This window comes from Indicator indicator, chromosome 22 (assembly GCF_027791375.1).
Source record: "Indicator indicator isolate 239-I01 chromosome 22, UM_Iind_1.1, whole genome shotgun sequence".
NCBI lineage: Eukaryota > Metazoa > Chordata > Aves > Piciformes > Indicatoridae > Indicator > Indicator indicator.
In genome coordinates this window covers 9,691,400-9,708,281 of record NC_072031.1, presented here as the reverse complement: position 1 = coordinate 9,708,281, position 16,882 = coordinate 9,691,400, and the positions used below count along the sequence as shown (strand labels likewise).

General features: G+C 39.4%; 1 protein-coding gene across 1 annotated transcript; it reads right to left on the bottom strand.

Annotated features, from left to right (window-relative positions):
* Nucleotides 1-6,798: 6,798 nt before the first annotated feature.
* Nucleotides 6,799-9,892, bottom strand: LOC128974405 (small integral membrane protein 10-like protein 2A). The gene is made up of 3 exons (XM_054391024.1): nucleotides 9,707-9,892; nucleotides 7,699-8,100; nucleotides 6,799-6,834 (listed from the first exon to the last, which is right to left on the bottom strand). The coding sequence occupies exons 1-2, from the start codon at nucleotides 9,890-9,892 to the stop codon at nucleotides 8,080-8,082; spliced, it is 207 nt and encodes a 68-aa protein (XP_054246999.1). The 3' UTR covers nucleotides 6,799-6,834; nucleotides 7,699-8,079.
* Nucleotides 9,893-16,882: the final 6,990 nt, after the last annotated feature.

Here is a 16,882-nt window from a genome sequence, read left to right as displayed (position 1 = left end):
GCCTTATGGATACTTAATGAAAATATATTAGAATTAACTGTAAACTGAGCAAGTAGCAAAGAAGCTTGAGGAACCATAACAAAACATCCAGTGATTAAAATCTACAGACTTCTAGCTTGTTGGCATTGGTAAGTAGTTTAGCTAAACAGAAGATAGTTATCAGCTGCAAATTAGGTATTATAAACCAATAAGAAAATGTGAAGAAGAGCTCTGAATGCTATGTTTGACAGTGACAACAGATCAGACAGCATTTTTTTTAAACCAACAGCTTGTTGGAACATACTATCTATCAAAGTGAAGAACTTGAAACCTGTTCCAGTCTGTACAGAGGTTCTCACTCAGAAAGCAGCTAGACAGAACAGAAAAGGCTGCCCAGCTTTGAAAAAGGTTTGCATTTTCATTCTGTCTTGACAAGTAGATCTCATTTTTGTGTTAGTCTCTGCTGTTCAGCCTGATAGGAAAGTAATCTACAAACTTGACTTAAAATGACAAGACAGCTGAAGGTGTACAAGCAAGCCCTTAGAAAGGTGCTACAGAGTATCATAAAAATACTTTTGGGTCTGTTCTAATCTTAAATTCTTTTATACTGAAGAGGGCCAAAGACCAGAAATTGGAAAAGCGGTAACTATTCTAACACTGGAGCAGGTTATCCATGCTTACAGTCAGTGTGCAGTACTTGGAATACAAGGCCAAGTCCTGAAAAGCAATTTAGGAATCTCTGCTGTAGGAAATATTTTACTAGATAAAACAAGGCAGGATTACAGAGCTCAGAAGGGTTATTTGTAAAAAATGTCCAACTAAAATGATGAAAGACTTAAGTCACTAGGTAAGAAAAAAATAAAGGGCATTGAAAACATTCTGCTTGTCCTTTCTGCTGGCTTTTTTTGTGTGTTCAATGAGCAAGAGGTGAACATTTGACTTCTGTGTTGGTTCTGGTCCTTTGCCCTTGGGGATACTCTCATCAGTGCTTAACACTTGAAAGACTATCAAAATGTGTGTGATTTTAGTTGCTGAGGGTTGTGGGTTTTTTTTGGTTTAAATTATGAGACGAAAAGATAATATGTTTAGGGTTGTCAATACCCTTTCTTTTCAGAATAAATACAGCACATAACATTCTCAAAATGTATCACTTGTGGCATTGAGGGACCCTGAAAGCGAAAAAACCTCAAAGTTAAGCCTTTTGAGTCTAGAATCAAAAGATCTTCTGATAGCAACCTTCAGAAGAGATATCTGAAAAGTGAGGGTTTCCTCTTGGTTCGGTTTTTCTCATTTTTTAAACAATCACCATTAAGCAGAAGGTACATGTTTATTCCAATCCTCTAATGTGAGTATTTTATTCAGCAAAAACAAGAGGACTAACATAGCTCTTAAAACTAAGATTTCAACCCTGAATGCATACTGGTGGCTAACATGCTTAAGCTAGCCTGGAGCTCATATAGCAAGCTTCCAAGGAAAAGTGTACGGCATTTACCTTTCTATTCTTGCAGAGATTTTAAAATTTGTTTGGTATTCAGTACATACATCTCAAGTTGTATCTCTGAAAAAGCCACTCACTATCTGACTATATTGTCAGAAACATGACCCCTTTTAAGTACATCTGTACAATTTATACAGTGAAAAATTGGAATGAGACTAACTAAGACCAGCTCTTCAGTCGAGCACAGACAAAAGACTTGTTTTTAAAAAGGTTTTTATTTGTTTTTAAATAGCTTGATAAAACCCATCAACTGATACTCAAGAGTTCAATTGTAAACAGTTACAATACATCACCACCATGTATTGATTTTGTACAACTCAGAGTCAGCATATTTATAAACTGAAATGTACTGTGCTAAGAAAAAAAAAAATGATGCTGTAACTGGAAATATTTAAAAGACTGACATTTAACTCCCTCCTGTGGTGTAAGCAAGCAGCATCACGATCAACAGCTTCTGGAAGCTTAAACACTCATTCAAGAGTGTATTCACCTCAAAGACAACAGATTTCAAGTTTACTATAGAAACTCCTCTCACAAGTTAAAAAGTGTTACAATGAATTTCTGAAATATATACAAAGTTGTAAACATCTTTCTCTGGAACAAACAGCAATGGTTTGTGCCAGCCTTCTCCATCTCCCACACTGCAATTAAACAAAAACAAACAAACAAAAAAAAAAACCAACCAAAACATTAGGGCCAAAGACTAAAATTGTTCTGCATGGATAATATCACAGTTTACAGGAAGTACTGTCAGCATTTAAAATTAGTCACCAGCAGGTAGCAGAGTCCATTTTCAAGAAAAGTTCATGGAACACTGGACTTCAAGTGATGAAATCAGGCACTAAGCATTAGATTTACCTACTTTTAAGAATAAAAGCTTAAATTACATCTAGGTATTTTTGTATTTGCTTATAGGTAACATTAACTACAAACAGAAAAAGAACACCAATACTTTACAAGTTTGCATTTTAACCATTTTTGCTACCAGGTTTCTAGAGATCTTCCACAAAGAAGAAATTTGCAAAAACACTATAAGAGATCACAGAAATAAACTGAATCTTTTCAAGGCATGTTTTCTTTCTAGAAGTCTCCTAGGCTATCTTCTATCACCAATTGCAAGAAGACTAAGATAATTGAGATTTTGGAGTGTCATACAGGATTAATCTCAAAGTACACACCAACAGAACTTCCTTAGTGCAGGGTGGTAAAGGATAGCATTATTCTAGCACTTCCATATTACTCACGTTTTCACACCATTGGCAGATGATACCTAAATGTCCTTGTATTTAACTATGCAAGCTGATCATAAATTAGTATTTTCATTAGCAGCAAGTTACTTGAAAGTTCTATGGAATCCAGCTCTTCCTTGAGGATTAGAGGGCTTGTTGTCTGAGATACTGAAGAGATTGATTACAATTTTTTTAATCCTTCAGGTTTCCCCTCCAGCCCTTCCTCCCCAGTTATTGACTGTGTATCTCAGAAACAAGTGTCAGAACACATTTTAGTCTATGCACTCTTAGGGAAAAAAAAAGGTTTTCAAAAATACTAGGAGTACATTCACATGAATTGTTCATAAAGTTGTAACTTAAAAACCTAGAGCATTTAAGCTAGCCTGTTTCTTAGGTTTTGACATCAGTGCATTTTAATAAACCCCAAACTCTAGCTGCAATTCTCAGCTGACAGCGGTACTACAAATTAAAATTTACTATCAGATTTTAATCAAAGCAGTTGTTTTTAGGGGAAAAAGCAGAAATGTTTTACATTGAAAACTTATTCTGTCAGATATACCCTAATGGCTATGGATGCTTACATCTCTACATGGTTTCTGTCAGTCTGGTACGTATAATTAATTATAGGGCAGTGTTTCTGAAATGGAATGGAATATCAGAATATGCTTATGATGAGATATGATGGTGAAGGAAGAGAAGGAAAATACAGATAAGAACAACTTGACAATAATATGATATATTAACAGAGTATGTACAGGCTTGCTTCTTCCAAAAATTCAGTGTGTACACTTAAAAGGAAGGGCAAGTGAGGAGAAAAGGAGAAAGAAAGCAAACTTTGGTAAAGTTTAAGAAAGTGCAGTCTTCACAGTCCTAGAAAATCCAAGAAAAATGCAAAAAAACAAATACACACAAAAATCCACCCCACCCCAAACAATAACAACAAAAAGCACAAACAAAAAACAACCAACCAACCCAACACTGAAAAGGCAAAAGGCTAAAAAATGTCTAGAGATAAAACTCTCATGGTGCATGACGATGCACACATGATTTCCAAGATTGTACTAGCTACTATCACACTGAGAAGTACACCACCATCTCTACTGCACTTTGCATTGTCATGTCAGAAAGTAAATAAGCATTTGCATAAGCATTCCAACATCACACTGTGATAAAACACTTATCTACGTGCAGAGCTCCATGTGCACACATTTAAAAGTCTGGTTTCTTTTCTAAAGCAGTACACCATATAGCAAATTTCCACTCCAGTGGACATTTATGGGAAACTACTAGGCAATTCTCTAAATACTGAATATTTTCTTAATTTGCTTTCTAATGGCAGAAATAGAACTCTGCTATGTAGTGCAGGAAGGATCTGGACATTGGTGAATGAAATTCTAGAAAACACGAGTTATTTAGTAGAACCCTGATATTTTGCTTCAAAATACCTATTTCCATCAGCAACAAAAGAAAAAGAGGAGAGAGGAACTGGAAATAAGAAGGCAACTCCTGGTTAACTGTAAAGGTCCCTTGCCCTACTAAAAATGTTACTCTTCTGTGCTATAATAATCATCCAAGACACAGTCTCAGCCCTCACAACACATTTACTCAGAAAAAGCTTTCCAAATCAGACTTACTGAAGCCAGACAATTCCATGCAAGCTGGTTTTTAGCTGAGACACCTTCCATTTTTTGAGATGAGTTAATCTAAAAACATTTGTAGGAATAGAACAGTGGCCTAAATCACATAGTGTTTGGTTTATCTGTAGTTTCAAAGGACTGCAATCCTTCTGGTTCACTATTCTCCTCCAGACAGTAAAAGCCATTTGAGTGTGGTCGCCGCCAGTCAAACAATTCTCTTAGTGCAAGAACAGCGCTTTCAATTTATGGCCACCTAGCTTAAAGTGCAGTACATTACATGAGATTTTAACATACCAAACTGTTCTTTATTTGAATTTCAGAAGGAATGTTCAAGTTAGAAAGTTACCTTTTACGTTTTAAACAATAAAATCCAAGGCAAAGTACATAAACTATCTTAAAATGGATTAAATCCACTCCATTAAGACATATTCTTTATATCTTATGTTCTATATACATATAATACACCCAAAGAAAATCAGTAATTTTGCTTAGCTGTATGGTATCTGTATTTAAAGTGATTCTGTAAGAAGTGATTAAAGGCCACTCAGTCAAAAGCAAATTTTGCTTAAAACAGGACTGTATTAGCTAGACTGTGATACACAATAGGATTCAACATTCCAAGATCCCTTCCTGCATAGGCTTGTCATCAAGAAAGAAACAACCCATGGGCACCCTGCTGTACACCAATTTAAATTCTCATTTACAGGCGATTTCTCATGTTTTGGTGTCCCCTCCCACCTCTCCACATTAAAATGACCACGAAGAATAGGTGTGTTAAAAAACAGATTAATGCTTTTATGCCTTTAGCTACTCCTCTTGCTATTACCCTAACAATATCATCTCCAAATTTTTGCGGTGTATGACTGTGGTTCCCAAATGATGTTTTGGAGTGGAGAATCTTCCAGGCCAAACCCTTCAAACTGTACACACAAGGACTCAAGCAGCAACTACAGATACAACTGCCAATCACTTCTTGATACAGGAAGTTCAAGCACTCAACTGTGGATGCAACTTAGAAGAGGGGAAAAAAAACCCAAACAAAACACAAAAAACAAAACCAGCAAACAAACAGGAAAGAGCATTTCTTTACCTATAGAGCTAGTTCTGCACCTTACTATCTAGTTGCACAATATTTTCTTCAGCAACCAAGCCAGCTTAAACAGGCTCCACTCCCTGCCCACCTTCATTCCTCTACCCTCAGCTCTGCAAGTGTTTTTTTGGGTCAAGATGTACACAGACAACAGCTTAACACCGTAAGTCAAATAAGCCACAGACTTCTGGAGAAATGTCTTCGCTTCTGGCGTTTTGGGGTTTCAGGTCCACATTGCTTCAGCCATCTTGATCCACAAACACCTGTGTTAACACCACTGCAAGGGTGATAAATTGCAGCAGTGTAGCTGGGAAGGAGCTGGAAAGGACTGGCTGGACTAAGAGGAAACTTGCTGTCAACTACTTAAAATACATAATCCATTAATAATTTGAGGGGCTTTGGTAATTTTGTGACAGGTTATCATGTGGTCAAAAGTCTAGAAGTTAAATAATAAAACTACACATCAGGGGAAAAAATATTTCCTAAATTAAAGTAACATCCTGAAGAAATAGCCAACCAATGGAGAAAATAAAAACATAGCATAACACTTAACATAAAAAGTAGTGTATCTTACTTTCAGCACTCAAAGAAGGTTAAAAAAAAATCCAGCATTTCTCCCTGTAACACTGATAACCAGCATCTCATCTTCACAATCAAGGACTTCTCCACACCGGTGTGCTAACACCCCAACAAACACCACATTAGAAACTCTACTAGCTTTCCAGATGAATTCAGTTCTGACTAAATGTAACATCTCTCATTGTCTTTCCAAACTGAAGTAGGATAGCTCGCAAAAAGGATATTGGGCGTGTGAATCACTGGCATGACATTTTTCTAAGTCCTCACCTTTAACTGAGATTGAAGGGTGAGCTGAGAACACAGCCTGACTCAATCAATACCTCCCTCTTTAGGCAAGTCCCTAGAGCACATTTATCCCATATACACCAACTCCGTGCTGAGAATTTTGGAAACTTTGAGTTCAAACTTTGACCTACTGCACAATGAGTTTCTCCATGTAGGTGCCCATGGGAGCAAATTCTTAGTCACAAGCAGCTCTATCGATTCCAACATTCTTGTTCTATTCTTTGCCAAACCCCGCTGTCAGAAGTCTCACAAAGCCAAAGTCAACAGGCCCAGAAGTGATTACCAGGTTTCAGTGATAACAATCACTTTTCCTCAAGGAAAGGCAACATTCTTTTAGAAAATTTTTGCAGTGTCTATTGTAGCACAATAAAGCTTATGAGATATTGTACAGATTAAAGCAGTACCATCCCTGAAAAGGAACACTGCTGAGAATTATGCTGTATTGAAGACAAGACTACTCTCCCAATGGCTTTCCAGTTCAAAATGTTTTGAGGATTGATACTTTCCTTCTGTTGGATTCAGAGCAGGAATTCAATTCTGCAAGAAAATATCATTTGAAATAGTTGTAAATAGCAGCCAGAACACTCTGCTAATAGAAACCCTAAAGAAAACAGAGGATCTGTGCTAAACAATCAAACTGGGTTCCAGTCTAGGCAGACCTGCAAAAGTTACAAAGAATTTTGAGATTAAGAAGTTCTTTCAGATGCAGATACTCCTTGACAAAAAAAAAAAAAAAAAAGTTGCTATTCTTCCAACAGCCAGTTTTACTAGCAATTACACAAGTATAATGTTTACTTTAGCTGTCTCCTTCTCACTAAAACCTGAACTGTATAACCTTGTCTCTGTTATTCAGGTATATTTCTATTAATGTTAAAAATAGTAATTATTAAAATCTTAGTACTCTCTTTACCTTCACTACTGCATACCAAAGCCCTGCTAGTGCAAAAGCTAGCACAGAAATTACTAGCTGTATGATGCAAAAATTATTAGTCACATATTGTACGTTTGAAAGCATTTGCTTGTATCCAAGTGTTTGCTCTGAAGATAAAAGGATTAAGTAACAAAGAAAAAAACATGGTGTCTGGTTAATCAAGGGTCCCAGAGCGTATTCTTTCAGTGAGGCAACCGGAATTGAATCAAAATCAGGAAGTCCACCAAGCTCCAGCTCTTTAAGAAACATAAGATGTGATCTGGTCTCTCTGCTACCACTCATTTCTAATTCCAGAAACTGCAGGGTTTTATTATACTGCAAACTTTGCAGCCAGAAGTGTGCAAAACATACAAAGTTATCTCCTGAACAGCAGGAGCTAAAGTCTCCAGCAAAACTACAAGCTTTCTCCATCCAGCCCATTACTGAAATGCTACTAATGATAGGGTTTATCACTGCAAGACTGTCTTTACCAGAAGAAAAGTGCAGATGAAATGAATCCTTCCACAGAGCAGCTGCACTTGAGTTCCTCCCTGCTGATTCACTCAAACTCAGAGGCATTTCCTTGCCAGTAGAAGGCAGAGGTATAGTATTAAAGAGAGAACAGTTCCTGGTGTTAAAATAAAATAGTTCTTGTAAACTGCTACTAGGATTTTGAGAATTGTTCAACACGGAATGCATGTGTGTCAGGTGAGCTGCTGCCTTGTGATGATCTGGGCCACAGTCACATACTGCTTTCTTCGTAGTCCTAGAGAACACAAGCATAGTTTTCCTGTTTCACGGCAGGCTGAATTTGAAGAGTGTGATTGACTCTAGTTGCAGCACACAGGGCAAGCAGCACACCAGGTCACAAGTCAGTGGATCTCAATATGGACCTAAAGGGAAAGAATGCAGAAAGTTATTACACTAAAATGCCAGGTGCCTCATATATAGGGAAAAAAAAATCTTCTAACACAAAGAATAGCCCAACTGCAAAGTGCAACATTAGCCCAAGTCTCCCTACAGGTTGCTTCAACCCATCCAAAGGGGAAGGAAATATACCCCAACATAAATTTTCTTCTGTAGTTTCAGATTAATCTGCTACAAACTCTTTTGATAACAAGCATCAAAGTGAATCAGCAAATAAGCAGCTAGAGATTCTCTACATAACTACCACTTTTCTTAACCATTAGAAATACAGATTGTAACTGATTAGCAGCTTAACACCAAAGGCAAGTATTAATCTTCCTATAAACAGAAGCACATGCTGAAATGAGACACACAACACTGGAAATCAAAAATGTACCATGCAGAGTTTCCCAAAAGGAACTGGTCAGACTGGCTAAACCGGCACAGTTAAGAGGGTATTAGCTATAATGTTGTCAAATGACAAGCTGATGTTGTTACAAGAGCACTATCATGTACCAACAGAGATAACAAGCAAAGGCAAGGCATTTTTAGCCACCAAAGTTAGTCAGCTATGTGTACAACTCCTGGCAGCATGGCTCAATTTCAAGCTTCAGAACTGTAGTCCCACAAATAAAAACAGGAGATCCCACTTCAATTTACCTTTCACAAGACACAAACTACAACCAGACTTGTCTTTCAGCACCTGGCCCCTAGCCAGGTGTCAAGCCTCTCATTACATCTATGTTTATGAAGGGGAAAAAAAAAATCATCTAAAAGTATCTGAAGGACAGATGTTTATTGTGATAGTCCACACCTTAATTCTGTTGCCAGTTAAGTTAAAGGTACAGTTTTCATTTCATCAGAAAACCAACAAACTTGAACTCTACAAAGAATGTGAGCTCCTCTTTAGGTCAAACCTCTTTTAGGGACTTTCGTGTTTTGGACAAAGAGGCTTAAGGCAGAAGAGAGAATAATCCGAACGTGAAGTCTCATTTTCATGCAAGGACGTTATCGTTTAAAACTACCTCTCCGTCTTTCCTGCTACGATTGTTCTTAAATAACAAACAAAAAACCACAATCACCAACCACAAGCAAAACAAAAAACAAACGACGACACCTGAAATAAATTATTTTCTTAGCTCTTTACAGATTATCAGCAACATATTATGAAGTGCACATATTCACAATCTATCGTCTGTCTTTAAGGGAACTATGACTTAGTGACATGGACAAACTTGAGATGAGAAAGCAGTACGTTTGCTGCCAACATCCCGAGCCAGCAGCATAGCGGGGTACTTGCTCCTAAACACCGGCAAAGGCAGGTCTCTGCAGCTGACTGCATCCGTGCAAAATCCGAGCGACATTTCCCTTGGTGACAAGGGAGTGCAGTGCCCCCCGCGGCCCTGTTAAGGGCAGGGAACGCGGCCAACGGCACTTTGCAGTTAGTCGGGGTGAAAAGACAAGGGCTACGAAGCCGCTGCCCCTAGGAACGAACGGTCCCCGCTGCCTAGCACTGGGCTAAAACGTGGGAACACAAACCCCACCTTGAGCCCAGATAGCCCCCCCCCCACTCCAGGCGCCGCCGCCACCCACCTGCAGCCGCACATTAAGCATCATGGAGGCGACAATGTAGAGGTAGGGGAAGTTGATGCGGAGCTTCCAGGCCAGGTCGAAGAAGATGAGCAGGGTCCTAGTCAGGCCCTTGCAGAACACCCCGTAGGACCTGGCCGCGGCTGACTGGGAGAGCCTGGCAGCCAGGGCGGACAGAACCGTCGCCATATACTCGCTGCAGCGGCCGCGCCGCGCCGCCCGAGCCCCGCAACTGCCCCCTCCCCGCACCCGGCGGTGGGCGTCGCCAGCGGGGAGGAGCCCTCAGCCGGCGACGCGCGTACGTGCGTAACGGTGACGTCGTACTTCGGGACGGTGCCCGCAGTGGTTCCGCAGCACGCCGACGCGCGAGGTCGCCCCACTGGCTCTTCCTCCTGCGCGTGCTCACGGAGGCGCGCGGGACAAGATTGGCCTGAGGGCGGCGCGCGGGCAGCGGAGAGGGCTGCAGTGGCAGTGGCGGGAAGCAGGTGGCGGGAAGCGGGGGGTGGTAAGCGGGGGGTGGTAAGCGGGGCCGCCTGCCCTCTGCCCTCACCGCCTTCGCTCTTCTGCTCGGCAGGTCCCGCGGGTGTGGAAAGCATGCAGGGCACCCACGGTGGGTTGTTGCGATTTCCAAGATCTGTGTCCAGCTTAGCTAGCCCCTCTCGGCTGGGAAGGAGAGGCCTGAAGGCTTAACCCAGGCGTGCACCTTAACCTTCTCAATTCATCGATATTGATTATAATTTCTGGGTGCGGGTGGGGTTTTTTGTTTGTGCAATTAGACGATCAGTTCTGCGAGCCAGCTATTTTCACAAGGAAATAGCTCCTATCGTTTTAAAATCCATAGTTAAGTTCTTGCTTTGAATTTAACACAGAGTGCTCAGGTATGGGTTATATCTAAGATTGACAAACGTTTTGTAAACGTTTCTGAGGAAGCTGTTATTGAGATAAATTATCATCATGACATTTGCTTTGTGGGAAGGGAAAAATGCCCCAAAAGATTAACAGGTAACCAATACAGTTTATGAAGGTGGCTCCTTTTTTTTCCCCACCAGAACTGCTCAGTGCAGTTTCCATTCCATCAACTCTCAATAACTCTAAAGTGAAACAGGAAAATCAATATATTGATCTAAACTCCCTCTGAAGTACTATTTTATTGCCACACAATCGTTATGGTGTTCAGAGAAAGACTAATTCCAGGTCAAAAATGGACATCCTCCCAGGTTTATCTGCAATCCCATTGTCTGTAATCCATTAATTGCATAATAGAGCGGAAACCCCCTTGTGTGTTTGGAAACCCTAAACAGCTCAGTTAAGAGAACCGCAGGCACGGGCTTGTGCTCTCAGGAATGGGACTGTTTTAAGGACAGGGAGTGTTCTGAGACCTTGTCGGTATTAGGGGTGAGGTACTGCAGGCCCCTCCAGCCTGGCCTGGGGCTGCTGTGGTAGGGCATGATTTTAAATGGCAGAACCAGTGAGTGAAGCTGCCCTTAGCGCAATTTTTAACACCAGCCAGCTTCTGAACAGACTTGGAGGAATCCATTTGGATTCAGGCTTTTAGATAGCTTCTTCTTAGCATGAAAATCCTTGACCTACACCCCATTCTCCAGCTTTGGACAGCCACAGATCACTGGTGTCTTCTAAGTAGATCTGCCTGAATTTCAAGCTGTGGAGTTGAATGTTGTCCCAGATTTAAGACTATCCTTTTCCAGGAGCTTAGCCATCTTGCACAAGACATCCTAGCGCTTTCAAAGATCTCTCTTTAGCCATAGATTTCTGTCAGTGCTTTAATCAAAAATGAATGATCCTATCTGATGCCAGAATTGATCTGTCTATGATTTTGTCTTTTCCATGTGCCTGGTGATCTTGAGTCTATCTGTACAATTCCAGAGAGTGAAAATTTCAAAGGGTTTATCTGCACTGTTTCCATTTTGGAGAACCTGAAGTAACAGTTCTCACTCTCCCCATGAGTTCATTCAAAAAGTATCCCTCAGGTTGTTACTATTATTACATCGAGCTATGGAAGAAAAATAAGGCAGGAGCCAGAAGGTACACACCTTATCCATAAAGTTAATGCAACAGCTCCCAGTTCCACAGTGTCTTAACCTCTGACAGCTTTCCAAATCCCCAGGTATTGTGCTTCTGAAAGCAGGAAAGTAATGTACACAGCAGTGCTTTTACCTTGGTGTGGGGTGTGGTGTCCCCATCCTCCTCCCTTCTATGTCTGGTTTGTGAATATAGTGGCATGTCTTGTTTGCTCCTCATGTGAAGTTTTTATAACCCTTTTGGTACAAGAGGCACTGGTGGCACAGGAACTGAAATGTGTCCAGGCCCTACACTGGAATTCCAAGGTCATTCAAATTCCCTATTGTCTCCATTCCTTTCTCCATTATGTGTCCTGGGACCATCTTCTCAACAGCTTAAGCACAAATGTGATTTAGCTGCCACAGGACATTTACGAGCTTTCCATGATTAAACTGGAATGCAATGTGATACATGAAGGTTGAATCAGGAAGCTGATTAACTTTTATATTTATCCGTAGATATCTGCCAGATTCTCATTAGTTCTGGCTCATGTTGCACATCAAAACAGATATGATACAGTATCAATTTTGAAATCTTGAGTAACTGTAAATTACTTTTCACACTAAAATAGGCAATATAACTAATAAATTAGGTCATAATAACAAGCTATCATTGGTATTGATTTGGATCTAATTCTTTAATTAAATAGTGAGATTGATAAAACACTATTTAGCTCTCCAAGAAAGAAATTAGTGGATAATGCAGCTGAAAAATAATTGAAGAGATTCAGCAGATTTTTTACACGTAGACATTTGGAAATTAGCTAATTATTTTGACAGTGAAAACAAACCTCAAAACCTTCCCACACTTCCTCCTTTGATTTGAGCTCTGTCATGGTGGTAAAATAATTTTCAATTTATCTAGAACTCTGATTACTTTAATATGCATAAGTTCAAAACTATTGATATGCAAATTGTGGCTGATGGCTGCAGAGACCATTTTCCATCACTTTAATGCCATTTTTTGCTTCCTAACCCTGACTTGGTTTCTCTGTTGCATCAGACAAGCACATTCTAATATTTTCAAGTATTTTAATGTTTTATTTGCTTTTTCCTAAAATTTCTTCAAATACTCCTCTGTTGAAAGAAAAAAAAAAAGGTTAGTCACCATTACTGACTTTGTACATTTTCAAAATGTCTTCTTATGCTTTTCCCAACATAATTCTATTATATTTAGAAGTAGCTCCTTGTAGATTTCTGCAGGGATTATTCTCCTTCAAGGCTCTTAAGTTACTGTATTTAAAAAAATTGAAAAATTAGGCCCTTGATGAACCACTACATAGACCAATATTATCTAACTGCATTCTCCTGTTTAATTCTGTCTTCCCTGTCCTTAGGAGAGACCCCCTTTGGGAAGGGACCTCTCTTCGCTCTGGAGCATGACACAGAACAATCTTTATGTTTGTGATCAGGTCTCTGGTATTCTGTGTAGGAACTGGTACAAACACAGATAAACCATGAACACTTAGTATTTAAATGAAACAGAGTTTAGGGTCATTTATGCTTACAGTTCTTTCTTTCTGGTGCCTTTTTCTATCCATTGCTATGTATGCAAAAAATGCATTAAATGATTGATAAAATGATTGCAAAAGACCATGATCATAACAGAAACTTGGAAAAGGGTAAGTGTGAAATATTTTAAACAACAAAACATTTTGTTCTGTCTAGTTTCTGTCATCTTCCATCCTTTTTTTGACTGAAATTTCAGTTTTAAAAAAGACAGATGGTTCTTAACAAACCCCTTCTTGTGAGTGGGTTTTTTAGGAATGCAAGGCAACTTGTCACCATCCCTGATAGCCTGTCTGCTGATGCCATGTTTCCTTCCCCAGAAGCCATCTACTATCTAACACTTTGGAATCCCAGGCACCCCTCAGAGAGTTTATTGTCCATGCTGACAAAAATGTTCAGTCTAGTCTTTTAGTTTGTGGTGATGTTGAGTTCAGAGCTCCCTCCCTCCAAAATCTTTCAGAAAATTAAGCATACAACACACTGTGGATTCTGCCAGCACAATGTTGGCGAGTTACAGTTTGACGCATGGAAGGCTACTGACAGTATAAACAGCTCTTGCAGAAGCTGTTGTGGTATAACACAGTGTTGTGCACAGCTTGTGCTGAGGAACATTGGTATTCCAACACTGGCAGTATTAAAAAGGCACAAGACCTCACTGGAGCAGGTATGTTTCATCAGTTTAATAAAGGCACAGTCTAACATTAAGTCAAAATACCTAACTGTCAGAAATAAGCAGAAATATCAGTCACTCAACTGTATTTATTGGTAAACCAGAAAGAGCTTGATTGACCTGTCTCACCATTAACCTGGATGGTTTTCCAAATAGGGCAATTTTGTAATTTTTATATTTATGAAATGAAAAATAAACATCTTATTCTGTGAAGTCTTCCTCTTCACTGCAATGTTACTTAGCAGCTTGTCAGTATGTAATCACTGAGAGTGGAAATTAATTAATTAATTAATTAATGCTGAATGATTTCCTAAAAAAAGACCAGGCTGGATGAGGCCTTGAGCAACCTGGTCTGGTGGAAGGTGTCTCTGTCCATGGCAGGGGGGTTGGAACTAGATGATCTTTGATGTCTTTCCAACCTAAACCATTCTGTGTAATACAATGTCTAATTCTATTTATGATACAATAAGATATATTATACTTATTTATGATCTTTATTCCTCTTAAAAACTCTTCAGGATGTGTACAAATGGTTCCAGTGAGGAATAGATTCCAGAATATACAATCACTTTTTGATAGTTGTTTTATTTCTGTAATAAATGTACTTTTTTTTTCCCCCCAATGCTGGCTATGCTATATGAGGAACCACTGATTTTACTTGCTGGCTTTGATCTAATGTGGCTTTTGAAGCTGTCTGGTTATTGTCTGGCTTTCCACTCCAGGAGAAGTTATCTGAGACGTGAGTTACAGCTGTACACCATGACAGAGGGAAGTAAGCTTCTTATCACTCCATCTGTCCTCAGGCAAACTGACCACAGAAGACTTGGTCCTTTTAGGACTAAGCTCTGCTGAAGCCCGTAAGCATGTCTGCAAGCCTGGAGCAAAAGAAACACTAAACAAGTTGCCAGGACAAAACTTGTAGCCTTTGGTTTTTATTCATGTGAAAAATGATTGGGCTGTGGAAGGCAGTAAAACAGAAAGGGCTTATGTTAAATTTAAGCCTTTATCCTTTTTCTTAATATTTTAAGGCTCATTTCTGTGAAATGTTTCATAGCCAGATAGGTAGAAGTTGAGGGGAACTTGCAGCTTGCACATCTGTGTACTTCAGCAGTGCCTCACCTCACTGATGTGATGCTTACACTTATAAAAAGGCTTACTCCTGTATTTCTGCTGAGGGAGGCACAGAGAAATCTGAAGTCCTTATTTATAATATATAATGATGTCTTTATTCCATAAAACTTACAGCCATATACAGGGTTTACTGTATAGAGACCCACTGCCTTCAACAGCAGTTCTCACTGTAGTAAGCACTGTCCGTTACTGCTTGCTAAACCTGAGGGCAGACATAAGTGAATGCAAAGCCTCATGCAGTTTCTATAACTGAAACTCTTGACAGAAGAGATATTTATCATAAGCTACCTAAAGAAAATACAGGACTTGTTTCTCTTGTACATATACAGCTAAATCATCTGTGCTGGTATCACATGAATGTGACACATTTATTTTACAAAGCTTTATTATTGATGTAGAGACTTATATACTAATATTTTATCTTTATGCTGCCTTAATCTGTTCTCTGGTGCAGCAAATGCTGACATACAAAAAGTCATGGTTCCTTTTTTATTGCTGGCTTGAGTTCCTCCAGAGCAGACTGAGTACTATATTTGACGAGTGTACATATCACATGCTAGTACAGGGTTTTTTCTCCACACTCAAGACACTAATCATGCCAAAAATGTCTCCCTGGAGTATCTAGAAATTGCAGACTGTTACTTGTGGATTATATTCATTCTAAGATTAATTTTATGTCACAGTATCTCCCCAACTTCCATAAAGATACTCTGAATTTCCTCCACAGCCATAGTGATACTTTCCTAATTAAAACCATGTGCTCTATTAGCTTGATAAAGACACATAACTAAATAATTCAAAGATAATTAAGCAAAAAAATTCAGAATCTCAGGCACTGCTAGGTGTCACTCTTTAAGACTTTAGCTGCTGTCCAAACAGCTTAAATAGTGCTGCTGTCCTGATTTGTCAGTGAGAGAGCCACTAAGGCAGATAGCACCACAGGTCAAATGAGTCCAGGAAGACAGTTCTTTCTACAACTTACTATATCCCTAATACTCCATTGTTAATTACCTGACTTGTACCAACAACTCTTCTTCCTCCTGATTTTAATACAAATATCTAGAGAGAGAAGAGTGCAATATGCTGAAAACCTTATTCTGCCCTCTGTGATAACACGTTTTCTTCATGTCAGACTGGCTCTTGCACTTCAGTCCAACCCCCATTTTGAAGTGGCTGTGAATTACAATTACAGCTTTTCAGCCCTGAAACACTTTACGCAATTGGACAGGCTTTTACGTTTCACCCAGATATTGCAGAATGCTGTTTTCAAATGAACAGAACTGGTGTCAGGAGGAAGTGTCATCTAGGAGTAAGGGAATCACTCTTAGGTGCTCTGTTTGCTTCACTGACATGTTTCCCTGGATGTTCAGTGTGTACGCTGATACTTTTAGATTTCTCTGTGCATTCATTTGTGGCTCTATGAATGAACTAATATGTGAAAGAACGCAGTTATAGTTTGGGATGAAAGATACTATAAAGAGGCAAATAATTATTGTCTCTGTAATGCTGCTGGTCTGTGTCAGGGTGAGCAGAACTTTCCAGTATTGCATCAGCATGATTACCCTGCCACTCCCCATCCACAAAGAATAATCCTCCTTCACTGCCAGCACATACACAATGTGCACATTCAGACAGTATCCAAACTAATTTTAAATAATGATCTCCTTTTCATGTCTAAGAAAAAGACTTTCAACAACAATTGCAGTGGATGAGAGAAGATAAGGTTTGTGGAATAAGACTGATCTAAACCTCAACTTTATGATTCATGACCTTATCAGAATGATGGGAAAA

Coding starts and splice junctions, on each gene's coding strand:
- LOC128974405 (XM_054391024.1), bottom strand. CDS start 9,892: ATGGCGACGGTTCTGTCCGCCCTGGCTGCCAGGCTCTCCCAGTCAGCC. Junction 8,101..9,706: donor TGCTTAATGTGCGGCTGCAG/GTGGGTGGCGGC, acceptor CTTTCCCTTTAG/GTCCATATTGAGATCCACTG.